General features: G+C 48.4%; 1 protein-coding gene across 26 annotated transcripts in view; it reads right to left on the reverse strand.

Moving 5' to 3' along the window:
* The window catches only part of EXD3 (exonuclease 3'-5' domain containing 3), a 245,850-nt gene that overhangs the window by 63,610 nt on the left and 164,926 nt on the right, over positions 1 to 17,314 (reverse strand). The window contains exon 21 of one of the 26 annotated variants that reach the window (XM_085239227.1): positions 2,569 to 3,620. The exons of 23 other annotated variants lie outside the window; for them this stretch is intronic. In XM_085239227.1, coding sequence (XP_085095353.1) covers positions 3,450 to 3,620 — 171 coding nt within the window. In that variant the 3' untranslated portion in view covers positions 2,569 to 3,449. Of the gene's footprint in view, positions 1 to 2,568; positions 3,621 to 12,933; positions 13,884 to 17,314 lie in introns of those variants that run through there. 2 more of the 26 variants (XM_085239230.1, XM_085239231.1) reach the window with 2 other exon arrangements.

Here is a 17,314-nt window from a genome sequence, read left to right on the forward strand (position 1 = left end):
GGGGCTGAGGCACAGCTCCCTTAGGCAAATAAATAAATGAGAGAGAAAAATTAAACTGATTGCTCAAACCCAAGGTCCAGTCAGGAACAATCTAGGCTCCTCAGAGCAGGAAATAACACTCAACTGAGCATCTGTGTGCATGTCAGGACGGATTAGGAGCCTGTCAGGAACTCGACATCAGCTTTACAAGATGATTATGTGAGAGAGGGCTGTGGGGACTCTGGACACCAGCAGCATGAGTAACAGCACGGCAGATCCACAGCATCTCAGAGCAGCCACTCTCTTGCAATGCACTACTTTGTCTCCCTCTCCTTTGAACAGCCTCAAAAAATAACACCTGGCTGAGATGCAGAACTGAGAAATGTAGTTGTTAGCAAGGACAGGACGCAGCAAGATTCAACACCCCACTCTGACTATGTGGTGCTTGAGGGGTGCAGGCAATTCCAGCCCTGCATTAGTCAAAGAGAGGTTTTGACATCAGTTTGAAAGGAAGTAAGCCTGGATCTAATACACCCGGATGGCCTAAATGTGCAAATGCTGATATTCTGCATTGTCTCAACATTTTTGCTTAGAAAAGGCTGCAAATAAAGCCTTCATGCACAGATGGGTAGCTCAGCCCTCAGATTTCACCTTGCACACACGGTGGGCTGTAGGAAGATAACACTTTAACACCCACAAACACTGCCATGAGACACCCTGTGCTGCAACCATGTGGGCTCGTGAATCTCCTGCACGGAACAGGCAGGAGCAATGGTAGGATGCAGCTCAGCTCAGGCCAAACGTTTGGTCACAAAACTCACCAGCACATCACTGCCGTGGAATGCTTGCACCTTTCTGCACTACATTTGCTTTGCAGTTCCCAGCATTTGTGATGGGGGCTGAATACCACCTGCAAAACGACTGCAGCTTTTTTAACCACTGATTTTCTTTGAAGGAGGAAGGAGCCTTAGAAAGTTGAATCCAGCTGCTTTCTACTGCTGCAGTCTTACGTCACGGTGTGTCACAGATGCTGCTCTTCTGCTGTGGGCTTTTTTTGGGTGGATTTCCTGGAAACTCCCAAGTTTTTGTCTCTTAACATATTTTGAGGGCGAGTAAGCCCACATAATGGTAACAGCCTAATGCCTTCAGCTTCTGGGCTTAAGTCCTGCTGGCCAAGCCCTCCTCTGCTCACAGTCAAGCCATGCAGCAGAAGCATAACATCAGGAAAACCCTCCATAAAGCAGCACTTGGGCTCTGAGCTGCAGCAAATCCTGAAGAGATGTGATGAACTCACAGGTCATTTGCTTTATCACAGACTGAAATCTCCTTCAACAAATGCTTTTTTTCTGAAACGAGGAAGAAAATATGAACTCGTTTTAGTTTGTATTTCAGCTCAAGCACCTTAAGCTCCTTGCCAAGTTGAAGGTCCCTCACAGCACCAGGCAGATCACAGAGGGAATCACAAAGGCTGGTAGACTGAGATGGGGCCTGCAGATCGCTTACATCCCCAGGTGCCTCTCAGGACTGGCGAAAGAGGCCCTGGAGAGGGCTGTGTCCCTACTGTGGGAGCTTACACACCAGCTGCCCAGCTGTCAGGAGTTCGAGGTTAGGAATGCCCACTGGGACCCCAGATCTGCCACTCAGAGTTTAAAGCAGTCTCTGCGCTGACTTCAAAAGGACCTGACACGGGTCCCAATAAACATTTCATGTCAGCACGCACAGTCCTTTTCTGCACTAAAATCAATCTACCCATCAGTCCCAGAGGGACCACAGGGATCCCCAGAGGCCCCTTCCAATCTCAGTTATTGTAGGAATCCACGCCTTGTTTCTCTTTTTTTGTGGTTATATGCTTCTGGGGATAAAACCACCAAATTCGACAGCAGCAAAACAGTTCTACATCTCAATGGGGCTGAAGTGCTGTTGGGGTGGGATGCTCTGCTGGGATGGCTGGCAGGCTACAAAGTCTGTGGAGGAGATGTGCAACTGGCTGTCCCACCCGTGGAACAAGACTTGGGCACTTTTGGTGGCCACTGAGCTGTCAGCACAGCTTGAATATAAACATGACTGAACACCAGAACTATTCTCATTTATATAATATAAACTAACAGATTTTAAGCCCATCAGATTCTAAATGTTCTAAAGACATTCTGGAAGCTTTCTGCAATAAACATTCACCACGAAACACCCACATCCTATGCCAACTTCCCTTTCCCACTGAGGAGATGGCACTCATAAACCCATTCTCAGTGACTGAGTCGTAGGCACATGATTTTAAGGATTCATTGTGATAGGTTTCTAAAAATTCCCCATCCCTTTCTCATGGGATGTACTACAACACTGGTGAAACATGATCCAACATTTTATAATCTTGCAATTAAAAAAAAAGTGCTAACTGACTGATAAGAAAGGATCCCATCATCTGTCATGCAGCAGTAACTGATTGTGCAATCTATGGATGAAGGTTGGGTATGAGGATTTGGGTATTTGACAACTACGGAAGAGAACAATCTGGATGAGAACAGTCCCACTTGCTGAGAAAATTCTCACGACTAAACAAGGATGAGAAATAGACCCAATGCAACACACAACTGTGATTGCTGCTTTTATTGCTAAATTTTACTGAGAAAAATAACTCAGAAATTACAGCAAACAAACAAAGCAAGCAAACAATCTTTGTCTAAGAAAAATCAAAACCTCGTGATAAACTGAGATAAAAATGGTGGAAAAGTTATTTTGTTGTTGTTGATGAGGGCTCATATGTGCTAAGCTGCAAGAAAAACAAGTGCGTCCCCTCAGATTGAAGAAAATGTTTCTTTTCAGTTGGAGAAAGAAAAACATAGAACGGCTCAACTGCATCCCTGAGATTGTGCAATTTACTTTGCATATTTGGCAGCAAAAGTAGAAGAAGCAGTTTATAATCCAGGGTTTTCACGCAAATGACAGGTCCTTGGTTCTGCTAGGAGCAGTTCATTTTGGTATGCTCTTTTAATTAACGCTCTAATAGTATGTTGGAATTAAAGGAACACCAGCAACTTAAAAATCATACAGCTGTTTGAGCACTCTTAATGATTAGTGCCACAGCCATCCTTAGAATGACTGCAATTGAAGCAGTGAGCCTGTTCCTCCCTATATACTTTGAAATCTATATGTACAATCAAAGCATTTTCTAGCAGTGATTTTCTCTGCATGTTTGCTGTGCAGCTCCCCATGTCGTGTCCTTCACGCAGCAAGAGGAGCAAAGACTCAAAAAGAAATCCAAGAGCTGTGGATATGTAAGGAGTGTGTGCAGGGCTTTGCCCTTCTGTAACCATTTCATTTTAAAGACACAAATTGATGTACGTTTCACTGCTTTTAAATGTTGATCTAAACTGACTAAGGTGGTGCCTAACCGAGGTGAGAGCTGCGCATACAACAATCTGCATGATCTTTTTTGTGACTCCAACAGTTGGTTCTGTATCTTAAGACACTGATCAGCTGATGTGAAACACATCTGGAGAGAACGAGAAGGGCACATGTGCCTGCAGGAACTGTCCCACATTGCAGAGAATCCTCTGATGACAGTCCATTCTTGGAAAAGAGCCCAACCATGCAAATCTCCAGGCAGCTACCACGGTAGCAGAGGGAACCAACAACACTGCTGCCTCCAAAAAGGAAGGAAAAGAACACCAGGGAAGTGAAACTGTGACAATTCATTGGGTTCTTCAGACTGAGTCCTATGACTGGGCACAGTCCTGTCACATGAAAGGTGTGGGAAAATGCTGAAGTCTTGGTTACACTTGTATTTCTAGCTTCAAAAATATCCTGAGAACCACACCACGACCACAGCTGTGGCAGCTCGCAGCACAGCTGCCCATTCCAGCCCAGCTGAGTGGGCACTGGCCCTCCCTGCACCCTGGCAGGGCAGGAAAACTAGGATCTCTTTGATAGATGGATGTTCTCCTGCTATTGTGGTGTGCCCGGCTTCTCCTGCTTGTGCTCAGCAGCCCAGGCCTCGACGGGCTGCAGGCCTGAGGCACCACCGGGGCTGCTCCTTCTCAGCTGCCTCTGCATGCAACAAAGGCTTCTTGCTCTCCTTGGCCTGCTCTCCACTGTGTCTGTCAGCAGAGCCCAGGTCCTGCAGGCATGCAGTGCTGGTGGCGCAGGCACTCAGATGCAGGGCAGCAAGGTGCTCGCTGCGCATCCTCCCTGAGGGCTCAGCCCCGTCAGCGAGCTCTGAGCTCCACACTCCCGCAGCCAAGCAGACAGCTTTGCTCAGACACTCGTGTGCGCACACCAGGCCCTGGGCACAGCCCTGCTCGGCCCGTGCTGCCTGCCCCACACTCCAACTTCTCACTCCCCTCCTTGCCCCTCGCAAGTTAATCCAAAGCTGAGAGAGCAAGGAGCAGCAGGCAGCACCTTCACCACCATGGGAGAAGCCAGCTGTGCAGAGGGCCGAGGCAGGCAGGGCCACGTCCTGCTGCCCCAGGAGCAGCCGCCAGCCATTGGCAGGGGCAGTGCTGGGCAGGGGAGGACTGCACAGCTCCTGAAGACCATGTGGGTGCCTTCCTCTGCCCAGCCAAACCTGGGGATAGAGTGCAGCTTGGAGGCAGAGCGTGTGGGGGGTCTTGTCTTCAACACCTCTGTTTTGTCACGGTGCCCCACTTGGCACTGACGCCTACACTCACAGAGAACTGAAAGTGGATGGGGACTTAAAAGGCAGCAGAAGCATCCATAAATGAGTGAAAAGATTCAAGACAAATATAAAAATTAAGAAATGATGCACAACTGTACCATCACATTCATCATGCCCACCTGCAACACAGCCTACTTTCTCAGAGTTATGGTAGGGTCACACTCAGCGTCCCCAGCATTTTTCTATGACAGCAAAGTAACAAGGAAAAAGGGGATGCTGGGGAAGTAACAGCTGTGCCCCAAGGTTACTCTGCTCTCTGCAGGCACACGTCCATGCTAGCCCTCGTCCCCTTTTCCTGTCAGCTCGGGGTGTTCCACCCAGCTCTGCACGCACTGCTCCCAAGTATATGCTGACACAATTGTTTGTTGGCTGACGCGGTAAACCAAGCCTGTGAACTCATTTATGCTGCATGTGGCCCTGCAAGAAGACAAATCGTTTGTGTTCCATGTCTTTTTTTTAATTATTTTAAATTTTTTCCCCAGAATTTTTTGCATGCATTACATCGCTAAACATAGTTTGCCCTCGTTCCATTGCTTCAGCTATCTGATGGCAGTAAGTATATGCTAATTAAACACCATTTTCCAAGCTGGGTTTCTAAAAGAGACTTTGAAAAATAAGAGTCTTTAAAAGCTCCAAAAAAGGAAACAGCATTTCCTCTTCAGCACAGCATAGTAATAACAGAAACAACTGCTTCTCGAGTGGAGCTGAGGAGCACAGGCAGCAGTGATGCTACCCGGGAGCCCAAACAACAGCTGAGCTGGAAATGCTCAGCAAGCAGCAGGCTCGCATCTGGTCTCAGACTGCACATGCTTGTGGCCAAGTCCAGGTATTTGTAGACCACATTTAGAAGTGGCAGAGCAGAGAGCATTAAGCACCAATAAGCACTGTAATGGACAGGTTTGCAGCTCCAGGCTGGCTGCTAACAGCAGCCCAGGTCGGGGAGCCCCAGGGGTTAGCGTCCTTTCTTGCCCTCTGTCTGAGGAAAGAGCACGAGGAAGGACGCACGTACGATACAGTAAAAAATGCAACAGCCCTGAAAGAAGAATCTCTGGCACAGATGGAGCAGCCAGGGGTCGGCAAGCAGAGATCCCTGCAGTGTTGGGCTGCTTTAGGCTCCATCCTGCTGCTGTTCGTGGCAGTGACAAGGGACAGGTGGCTTGGAGAGGGCACAGTGGTCTTTCCCAGACTGGCCGCCTCCTCCCCATCAAAGCTGTGGGTTCCTAGAGCTCAGGAGCTGGATTCTGTATGTTTTCCATCTCTTTGCAGTGTACATGCAGGGAACCTCCTCCTGTTCCCACTGCAGCTCTGCAGTTTAGGGGTCCCCTTTTACTTCCTTCTTCATTTCTGGATCTTGTTTTCCCTAGACAGCCAAGCTCTGATCTAATCACTGCATGATGTTTAACACATACAAAATGAGGAAGGGTGATGAGCAGTGGGTAACTCTTTTTCCAGTGATCTCATCACTGTGGTTAAAAAGGAGAACTCAGATAAGCGTTGTGGTCTAATACATAGAAATACCTATATTCCTCAGAAACAGTTTCAAAATCTATGTGCAGTGGCGCACATAATTTACACAAACTGATGCCATGACTTGTTGCTCAAATCAGGTCTCTGCATTCAGAAGTTCTCTGCTCATCTAGATGTCTGTTCATTCGTGTATTCAAATTCCTACTGCGTGTTTGCACTTGTTATGGTAACTACATGCAGGAATCAGGCACACCTTGTTTGCACATTTTTACCCAGACAGTTGCATACTTGGCACGACAGGGCAGCCCAGACAGTGCATTTATGAATGAATAAAGTCACAGACACCTGAGGAGAGCACAGCGAAGAAGCAGCTCTGCTTTCTATCACTTCACACTGAAAATGGGAAGGACTGACATCTGCCCACTTTGCCTCAGCATACACTGCTCAGCCTTTGCCCCTAAAGATGCCAAAGGCACTCCCACCACCTGGGAGCTGTCAGAACACAGTGCTGCAGTGCAGGAATCGAGCGGGGAACCATCGCCATGCACTGATTGAACAGGCCCCATTTATACTGTCTTCACGAGCCTTGAAACTAATCATTGCCATCGTTATTTCTGTGCCTTTACCTCCTTCCATGAGGCTGCTAGGCTGCTACTTGCCTTTTCCCAACGATGCTGCTCAGAGTCACTCACTGATATTCCAGATTATTTAATTCCAAAACCAATTGTATATAATTAGAGGAATTTCTACAACCATTCCCTTTGTTGGATGCAGAGGAACGGTCTGCATTTCATCTCTGTTGATGGTGCCTCTGAAGAGGCTTTAAAGGACTTCCTAACTGGAAGAATGTTTCATCACAGACAACTTTGCCTCTTTTTCTCCTTCTTTTAATCTAGAGAAGATGCTGTCATGGTTTTACGAACACATGACCTTCAGTTGTGAGCGTAGGCGAATTCAGAGTTTATTTCCAGCTTCACATCAGATTGGAGGCTTGCGACATTTCAGTTAACTGCTGGTGAAACTTCCCGTGGTGACGCAGCAGCCGTGGCTTAAGAGCTGCAGGTGAAAGAGGCTGTGTTCCAGCTGAATGGTGACCAGGGTCCCATTCATTGTCCCACTAAGGGCAGCACCAAATCTGATGTGACCTCAGAGAGAGCAGGACTCTCCACAAAATACTTCTATCAACCTAGACCTGGCTCACCCTATTTCCTAAACACAATCACTGAGTTCATCTCAACTCCCACAAATCTCAATGCCAGTAGGAACACTGGGCCAAACCTTGTGGAATTCAAACCCAATGAATTCATCGCATGTACCTTCTGTAAAGGTGAGCATCCATATGAGCCGGATTTTCAGAAGCACCCAGGAAAGCTTTATGATCCAGGGAGAGCTGGGCTAAACTTGCTGTCCTGCAGCTCGTTGCCCTACCACATCTCTTCCAAATGAGTGGATTGATTTGGGCAAGTGCCAAGGGCAGAGCTGAGCTGTGTTGCTGCAGTGGTGGTGGCTTCCAGCTCCTCACCTGCAGAAGGGCAGCACTATCAGAGCAGTTTTGCTGGAAGGTGCAAAGCTATAGGCAGCAGGTTGCTGGGCAGCAGCTCCTTCCTCAGCACCAGCATTCCTGTCTGAAACCTCTGCGTTATGCAGCTGGGTCTCAATTCTAAATCGTCTGGGTGTGCAGGCAATTTTATCTCTTGGGGACAAATGTCTGAGGACTATTTAACTCAGATGATCAAATACACCTCACAGAGTATTTTCCTTCATTCCCCATGTGAATCCTCTTGCTTTGCAATTTGGCAATTGCCAGCAGACAATTTCTGGGAAACAGATTTGAAGTCTGAAGTTAAAAAACAAGGTAATTTGGATTAGCACTGAAATCAGAGCTTTGCAATCTAGCAAGTCAGATATTTATTTCACCCTGTTTTTATATTAGCACGGCAGCAAGCTTTGCTACAGAGCCATCCCTGAGTTGTGCTGTAAGAGCGTAAGCCCAATATTTGGATATGTAGGCAATGGAATCTGGTTTTTCTACGTAAAACAGAGTACTGCTGTCACATGCCTTAGCCTGCATGCTGATTTTTTTTTTCTGAATGATTTGCAGTCCTCTTTCCTATTTTGATAAAAGAAAGTTACATTCAAAAGTAAAGGCTTATCATTTCTGGTGATCTAAACAGATGTGACTTGACAAAGGGGGCCATTGTAGGGCCATGTTAGTGCTTTATTTTTAACGATGAAGGCTTTGGTTGTTTGTTATGGTGAGAAATAGTTTCCCCTCCAGATAGCCCCCTGAGAAATTCATGAGAGAAAATCCAGACTGTGAAAAATATGGCTTGTCAGGAATTTGAAACAACATGACAGGGGAACCAAATCATCATGAAAATCCTATTACAGCAGTGCTCACAAGCACCTCCAGTCCCGGTGCCTCCCCCCCCGCCCCAGGTGAGCTGTCTGCACACGAATGCCCACTGCCATCAGAAGCAGCCCTCAGTCCCTGCACCGGGCACAGGGCCCTGCCATGCAGCACACCTGGGAACGGCGCCTTCCAGCCAAAGACAAAGCACACGAGTGAGCGAGGCCATAGGTCAAGGTAAGGAGGAAAGAACTGGCAACGAGAAAGCTTGCAGTTTCGCAATTCTAGCTAATCAGGCACAGACACAGATGCAAGCCTCCCGTGAACACTTAAGAGAAGTTTACATTTCAGCTGGGTTTCACAGCTGCGCTGCGATCACCTCGCATGCAAAGCTGATTTCTCCAGGGTACAGCTCCAGAGAGGGGTAAGCGATGCAGTGCCTCTGAGCAGCTCCAGTTTCGGAGATGTTTTCAGTTTTTTTCCCCTTCCTCCCAGGCAAGTTTCCATGCACATGTTAAAGTGCTCTGCTATACTGTCATTGAAATATAGTTCAATAAGTTTCAGTTCTCATTTAAGACTTCATTTTTTAAGGTAGCAGCGTAGCTTGGGTTCACGTCAGAACAGTTTTACGGCCTCCAGCCGTAAATCTAAAAATACCAGCTTTTCAGAAAGGAGATGGGAGATGCCAAGAGATTTCACACACGCACAAACAATTGGGAGATTGGGCCTCAAGTTCAGCTTGCATTTTTTCCATGGTTACCTAATGCTGGACGCGGCCATCTAAGCCGAATCACCCCTAGGTTCTCCTCCAGTGCTCTCCACAGAGCATGGTCTCAGCATCACTCAGCAGAGCACACGTTTCCTTTCCTGCTGAAGGAAGCGATTCCAACTGCACACTGCCAGCACGCTGCATTCCAAGCTCTGGCTTTTGCACAGCTCTTTCCAAGAGCTGACCTGTGGGCACAGCCGGGCACAGCTACTGCTCTTCTCCAGTAGAGACGATCTCGACGCACAGCAACAGAGATGAGTGTCAGCACAATGAGTCCACAAAACAGCCAGCATGCAGGAAATGGGTCAATTATCCAGCCCTGACTTTTAGCAGGATCTGTACAAAGGGATCTTTATAAAGGAGATGATAGCTGGAAAGGAAGGAGAGAGGCGAAGATCGGGGGAAACGAACAGCACTGTGAAGTGTGATCGAATATTTATGACCATCCTTGGAGAGGTTGTTCCTAGTCCAGCTTAGGACTAGTGACTGTTCTAGTAATAATTATTCAGAAAAGCTTGCTAAAATAAGCAGAAAGTAGCTGGTGCAAAAAAAGCAATGCTAAATCTCAGCAAGCAGTATTGTCAGAAGATTCCCTTAGGGGAAGAACTTCCAGGGACACCTCATTGCATCCTTCCAGTACTTAAAAGGAATGGGTAAACAGGAGGGAGACTGACTTTTTATGGTCTGATAATCACAGGTCAAAGAAGAATGACTTTAAAGTAAAGGAGAGGTGATTCAGGTTGGGTGTTGGGAAGAAACTCTTTCCTCAGAGGGCGGTGAGGCCCCAGCACTGTGTCCAGAGCTGTGGGTGCCCATCCCTGGAGGTGCCCAAAGCCATGGATGGGCCCCTTGCAAATGGAGCTGGGGGGCAGCCAGTCTATGGCAGGGGTGGGGCTGAGGGCTGTAAGGGCCCCTCAACCCAACCATACTGTGAGTCTGTGGTTCTATGTGATAAGAACCTGCATCCTTCCCAGCTGTCCCTCTTGCACAGCTCTGTAGCCACAGGATGAGGAGCAGCAGCGGTGTGCTCATCACCTGAGCACCAGCTTGTCCTTTGGGCCAATGGCAACCAAAGAATGGGATGCTCAGAGTCCACCAAACCTCAGCAGCATAATTTAAACTGGAGCAAGATGTGTAAAAATAGTAAAAAATGGATGGAGAGGAGGGAGGCCGCCCAACCTCCACAGCCAGCAAAGACAGCCTGGCCTCACGCAGAGAGACCCGAACTACACTGCTGCTTGGCTAAAAAGTTATCAGACAACATCCACTGAAAAATTCCTTTTTCTGTCTGATATTGTAAACACAAGTTCAGCACAGGAGACTCCATGGGATAAGATGGTTTTGATGACTTCCAGCAACTTACACAGTACACAGAGCTGCTTTCCAAGCAGGCTATTATCACCGTGCAGGCAGCTCATTTATTTGCTGAGAATTCTAATTTAAAAAACTAATCAGTCAAGATTTATTGCCCTCTGATAAGGCACAGGAGGGCACCGCTAAGGTTCTGGCTTCTGCCAGTTGTCAGGCTTCTTGTCTAGTGGTTAACATCAAGCCAACACCATGGCACGGCTCTGATGCATCCCTTCTGCCCCCGGTGTGTCCTGGGCTATCTCTGGGAAGTGGGGTTTTGCCACGATGCTCCCACAGGCCACTTAATTGCCTCACTGCCTCGGTTCATCCAGGAGCAAAACTGGGAGCTGTCAGCCACTGTTCATAAGCATGCAAAGGCAGCTGCCTGCAGAAGTGCTGAGAACTGCCTGAGCCCCTATGGAATGCAGCACCAGGTGTGCCCTGAGCACCTGAAGCTGCTGGACAAAGTGGAGGTGAGGACAGATGTGCATCCAGCCCAAAGCTGCTTTTTTCCCATCCAGGTGCCACTGTGGACCCAGGCACAGCCCCGATCCCTGCTGGGTGCAGCAGTGAGCAGACATAGAGCTGCCCCCACCGCCCCCCCGCTGCTCCCGGCTTCCCAAAGCGCTGAGATTATCATTGGCAGATGTACCTTCCCTAGGGCTCCAAAAGCTCTGTCAGCAAGCAGAAAGCAACTGGAAGGGGGAAAAAAGAAGAAAAGAATGCCTGTATTTGAAATATGCTTTGTTTTCTTTTAAAAAATCCAGGATCCTGTCCAGTTTGAAAGTGGAGGCAAGTAGTGAAACAAGCTCTTTGTTTTTTGCATTAGTTCAAGAAGAAAACACATTTTTTTTTCCCCCAAAATATTCCTCTGAGGTTTGAATAATGCCTCTGGCCCCCATGTTGGGCATGTGGGGAGCACAATCACAGGTACTGCTCCCAGATCTCTGGCATCATCAGAGCAGCCTCCAACCCCACAGCCCCCATACCCCACAGGCAGGGCACTGGGCACCATGAGCAGGGGCACTTCGCCTCACACAGCACCATTCCCATCTGCACAGCACCCAGGGCTGCTCTGCCCACAGCAGAAAGATGCTGTCGGAGCCCTGTCTGCTCTCCACACCTGCAGTAAGCACACGGGGCTGCACCCAGCACCCAACAGACAGTGCTGGTGCTGGCTGAAGGCATGGCCGTGCTCCCTGCTTTCTCCGGGCAGCACCAAACACATAAGCTGCACTGTTGGCCATTGACTGCCAAGTGCTTCGGGTGTGGAGATGTTTGTCACGAAGAGCTGTAGTTTTCTTTTGCTTAGATGCTAACAGCTACCTTCCCCGTGTCCTTTGGGTTGAGATTTGTCATGCCTGTTCTTAACCCAGTGGAGAATTTCTTCTGGAAAGTTCAATAGTATAAGTAGCAGCAATTATTCATCTAGCTTTCATTGTGGAAGATAACAAATGTTTGCACGATGCTGCAGTCTCTGTGAAGGAAAGGGCTCCTGCCCCACAGCACTGGAGGGTCCTCACACTCAGAGTTGGAGGCTCAGTTCTTCAGGAGTGAACTGGGCAGCAATTCCCACAGTGAGACACTGACAAACACCCCGCCGAGCAAAAGCATTTCATGCAGTCCCATACGGCTGGTTTTCAGAGAGCTGAGCATGAAAACGTGATGTTTATCATTGGTTAATTAAGACATTTTCCAGATGCATCCCATGTGCATCTGTAAAGTCTGAAACCTGCTTATAAAAACAACGTGACCTAAACCTTCAGACTCGAGGAGGACAGTTCTCAGTGAGACACTCATCTCTGTGACTGCACAAGGAAACACAACGTGCAGGCCAGAGGCAGACAGGGATGGAACAAGGCGGAAGGGTTTTAAATTCAAAGATGGGAGACCGGAGTTAGGTGTGAGAAGGAGACCTTTTACTAAGAGGGCGGTGAGGCACTGCTGGGGCATTACTGTCCCTTCCAACCACGCCATGCTGTGGTTCTATGACCACATCACCGTCCTGTCTTCACGCTGAGAGCTGCTCAGCTGCACTTACCCATGCCCATCCTCAAACTCTGGTTGAGAGAAGAAGAAATAAAAACTTTACTCCTATTCTAGTTATAAAAAAAAAGAGTTAGGAATCCAAGCCTATGCAATCCAGTGAGACTTTATGACAACCTTTCAATGCTCAGTGTGCCAAGGCAGTGTCTCACTCTGTCCCATCCACGTCCCACACACAATATGCCATGAGCCCACTGCACAGACCACCTTGAGCTGAAGCAGAAGGGGCTTTCATCCGCTGCTGTGGAAAACACAGCTTAAACACCCTAATTTTGTTTAGTTTAAATCTTAAACATAATATTTGTATTAATGCTATTTATTATAATTTATTTTCACTTAAAGGCGCACACAAGAAAAATAAAGTTGTGTCGAGCTGCTTCAAAAATAAAAAGCATTGACCAGATAAGACGGACAGAAAACATCTTTCATGCAGAGAGATGGCAGTGGGTTGGTACACTACCACCAGGAGCAGCAATTTGCTCCTATACCAAGGGAATAAAAGAGGCACTTAAACACCTAGAGGAGGAACGGTCTTCCACACGAGTACAAAAAACAATGGAAATGGGCAATTTGGGGCAGAGAGGTCCTTTCCAGGTGCTGGCTGTGCTCAGCCTCACAGCTGCTCCCTGCACCGTGCTGCAGTGGCTGCACGTTTCCTGCCACAAACACATTCCTGCCTTGAAATAAAATGGCTCGTCTCACAAAGCAGAAAAATTAGAGAGAAATGCCAATATCTCTTAATAGTGAATGCTTACTGCTTGCAAGGGCTCTGTCATCCCCACTTGTAGCTCACAGGGAGGAAAGCAGCAGGAAAACCACGGCACAGTTAGGAGAAATGCTCTTACACAGCTCAGGTAAAGTAAAGAATGGGAAATGGCCAATGTGGGGTAGGGTGGTCCTTTTCAAAAGCAAATATAAACTCATTGTAAGAAGGCAAATTCCACGTTGTGTCCTCTTATGCCAAGCTCCCACTGCCTTGATGCTCCTCCCCACAGCCAGCACCTGGCCTCCAGCTGCCACGGACACAGCTCCATGCACTGAGCAATGCCAGACATGCATAGGGGAAAGAAGCGTGGCTGGAAGGGATGGAGTGTGCAGGCTGGGCTGAGCTGCAGCATCAGGGCAGAGCACTGCTGTGACAGCTTCACCATGGCTTCTCCAGCTTTGTATGCTGAAGGAAGTCTCCAGGTTACCAAAGCTAACTAAGGAATGCTTTTAAAACGTTGTTACGCTTGTTCCACAGCAGCATCCTAAGAAAAGAAAGAGCACAGAGTAAACGGAACTGGAAAATCGTGTTGGCAAAGGAAAACGTGAGCATTTAATAACTAAAAATGCATGTCCACATGCTGCAAAGGAGCAGTTCAGCCTGGTGGTCAGCAGCACAGCCGTGTGCAGGAGGCTGAGGGCGAGCACCCCAGGCCTGCAGGGATGGCCCCCAGACCCAGAACAGCCCAGAGCTTGAACTCTGAGCGTTGGGTGGTCCTTTGTGTGCCACACATGGCAGCGTCCTGCACGACATCACCAGGAGAGATGCCAACGCTGCTGCAGTGCAGTGATCCAGCACAGGCAGAGCCAGCTTGGGAACACCTGCCTTGTGGTTCCTCTGCAAAGAGATAACATTTCTCAGCTCACTCTCAGTACCGTCCTGGAAATCTTCACGCAGTGCCACTTTCAGCACACACACACACACACACTCCATCACCACATTTAAGGCACCATGAGAAGCTGCAGGAGATCACAGCGAGCTCACGGGGCGGCCCCATCCCTGCCACCCCCCAGCACGCTCTCCCTTTCTGCCTTTGGGCCCGACTTTCCCCAGCCTCCTTCCCATGGGCTCCTCCCACCCTCCTGCTGCCGGCCCCTGGGAGCAGAAGCTGCCCCACAGACCAGACGACCCCTGCAGCACGCCGACCTGCCTGGTCCCCTCGCACTCTCCCTTCTGTCCCTGTATTCTTGTATCTACAAAATGAACTCTGTGGGGTAGGGTGGGTTCTCTTTTTGCCCTGTGTTTGTACTGCATTTACTGAATCACTACCACAATGCCAGCAGCAGCGTTACTCAAGAAAGCACTATCACCCCATTACATTTGACACCAGCAGACACAGCAGGCTGGTTAAGTTGGTTTCTCACGGCCTCCCTAAGGACAACATCAGAAAGAAAGCAAACGGGACTCAGAGATGCACCCGAGCTCCACTGGCCTAAAGGAAGATGAGCAATACGCAATGGCCATGCATTGAGCCAAAAACATTCCCAGCCTTCCTGGCTGCAGGCAAACCAAAGATTTCATAGCACTTAGAAAAAGCCAAAGCTACTCTCTCTCCTCAATGGAGGTCACCACATTTTTCACTTTTACTCTCTGTTTTTCACTGTTTAGCATTAACTGCTGGGACAGCTTTTCAGACATAACTCTCACAAGCAGAGCAGAATGAAGTGCACCGTGTGTGAGAGGAAACAAAATGGCCAGTTAAAGATTTGCAGCCTCTCTAGATAAAAGAGGGATACTTTGATTGGAGTGGCCTTTCTGCAGATCACGTCCAAACCACATCAGATACGAACAAATACCGAGTGCAGGAAATTAAAGTTGGAGAGTTAAAAATACGAATAAATCAAGGAATTCTCATGCTTAAATTTGTCCTCTGACTCCCAAGGTCTCCTTTCCTGAGCCACTTTCCCAACACAAACAGAAAGTCAGTCTATCTACCACAACTGGCTCTGTTCTCACCTCCACATGTCTGCATGACTCTGCCTGCTACCTCCCCGCCTGCTGGGATGTGTGGGTGCTGTTTCCCCAGTCACAACGGACCCAACCAGTGCTACTCCACAGGGTTTGGCTCATTGGTTGCTTTGCTTCATCTTGCAAGGATTTGGGGTGAACAATGCCTTTTCCATCCCTGTGGGCATCTCAGCATCCTCCTGTGCGGCAGCTGCAGGGATGCCCTGAACACGGTCTGCTGAGACAAGCTGGGGCAAGAGCAGTGCTTCCTCCCTGCAGGAGCTGTACAGAATATCCAGGGATAAAGAACAGTGCAAAACAAACCAAACTGTGTGAACAAACCAAATAGTTCTGGCTTGGGCAAATAATCCATCTATGCCACCCGTGCTAGAAAAGCAGCACTTCAGCTGGAGTATCCTGCATCAGTCACTGATATGGTCAGGTGGCATTTCCACATAGAGGAGGCAAAGGGTGAAAATGGCAAGGATGTCAAGTGAAAGCCAGGCAGAATCACACGGCTTGGGGTAATAACTGCGTGTTTCATAAGCGAGACACCAACAACCTCCCTTCTCATCTTTGCTGCCACAAAGGAGAGGTGCTGGCCTAGCTGATGATCATAGACTTGCTTCCACACAATAGAACAGGCATTGCTGCTCTTCCAAGGGTGAGATAAACTGTCAAGTGAATTGGAGATTAACTATCCAGATGTAAATGAATTCATTGCTATGCAACTGATAGGGCTCAGGCCCGGTTTAGTGCAGGATGGAGTCAGGTTTGGAGAGCTCTCTCAATGGCCAAAGAATTTATAACCTGTATTCATGGCACTCTCTGTAAAAGGCCGCCTAACAATGCAGAAGCCTGCAAGCATTGTTCCTTTTGAAGGGCTCGCCACTCCACCCCCACTCCTCTGCCCCCAATTTACTCCCCTCCTCCCTGGATTCCCCAATAGACCCACTCAGCACCCTTCCACCCTGCCCGTCCTCTGATCACACAGGAAGAAAGCCGGGGGGAGGTGACCTCCGCAGCAGAATTTGCTATTCATGTTCGTTCCCCCTCACAAATCCTTAACTTCTTGTCTCTTTTTAATCTTTTTTCTCTTGAGAAAGAAAAGATCAAAGGGCTCGGGGCTGATGCTTTCTGAACTAGGCACTTCTTGCCATGGGAAAACAGCGACAGGGAAGGGCTACACAAAGATGCTTGTGACTGGGGGTAGGGGAGGAGATGATGGGACAGGACTTTCTTCCACGGAAATGCTTTACCAAGCATCCCTGCGAGCAGGATGCATCCACCTGGCACCCACCCCAGCCTGCTGGGATACCGCAGCAGTAGCAACGAGAGCACGTTGTGTTCCATGGGCCACACAAGAACAGCGTTAACATCTTCCAGCGCCGGAGAGAAATCCAGAGTCCAGGTGCCTGCTGGACCACAGGGCGAATGGCCACCACCAACAGGTCTGCCTGCAGCACCGCCCAGAGCTGCTCGTTCCTCCTGGTGCCTTGGGGATGCATTTTCAAGAGAAGGAACAGATGCACTCACACGGCTGCTCCCAGCACATCATCTTTGCTTTTTACACGCTTGCTGCTGCAGAGAACAGACAACCAAAGCGAGTGCTTGCAGAGCAGTCCCACATGCCCTGAGCTCGCCATGTGCACACAGCAGAGCTTTTTCTCTTCACAACTGCAACTGCATCCTGATCCGGAGCTGCCAAGCCTGTGCAGGGCTAAACTAGAGGGCTGCAGTTCAAAGCTTTATTTAAAATACTCCCTAATTGCAAAAGGACAAAAGATTTCCGACACATGTTATTATGTTATCTGTCTCCGAATGACCCATATTTGATATGAAGGAGAGTTAAAAGTTTCTATATTCAAACAGAAGAAAGGGGAAGAATCATAGATTTGCACCAAAGCATTGATATCAAATATTTCAGGGGGAAAAAAACAGCTCTTGGCCCAAAGGTTTGTGGAAGTT

Source organism: Meleagris gallopavo, chromosome 19 (genome assembly GCF_905368555.1).
Source record: "Meleagris gallopavo chromosome 19, MGAL_WU_HG_1.1, whole genome shotgun sequence".
Taxonomy (NCBI): Eukaryota; Metazoa; Chordata; class Aves; order Galliformes; family Phasianidae; genus Meleagris; species Meleagris gallopavo.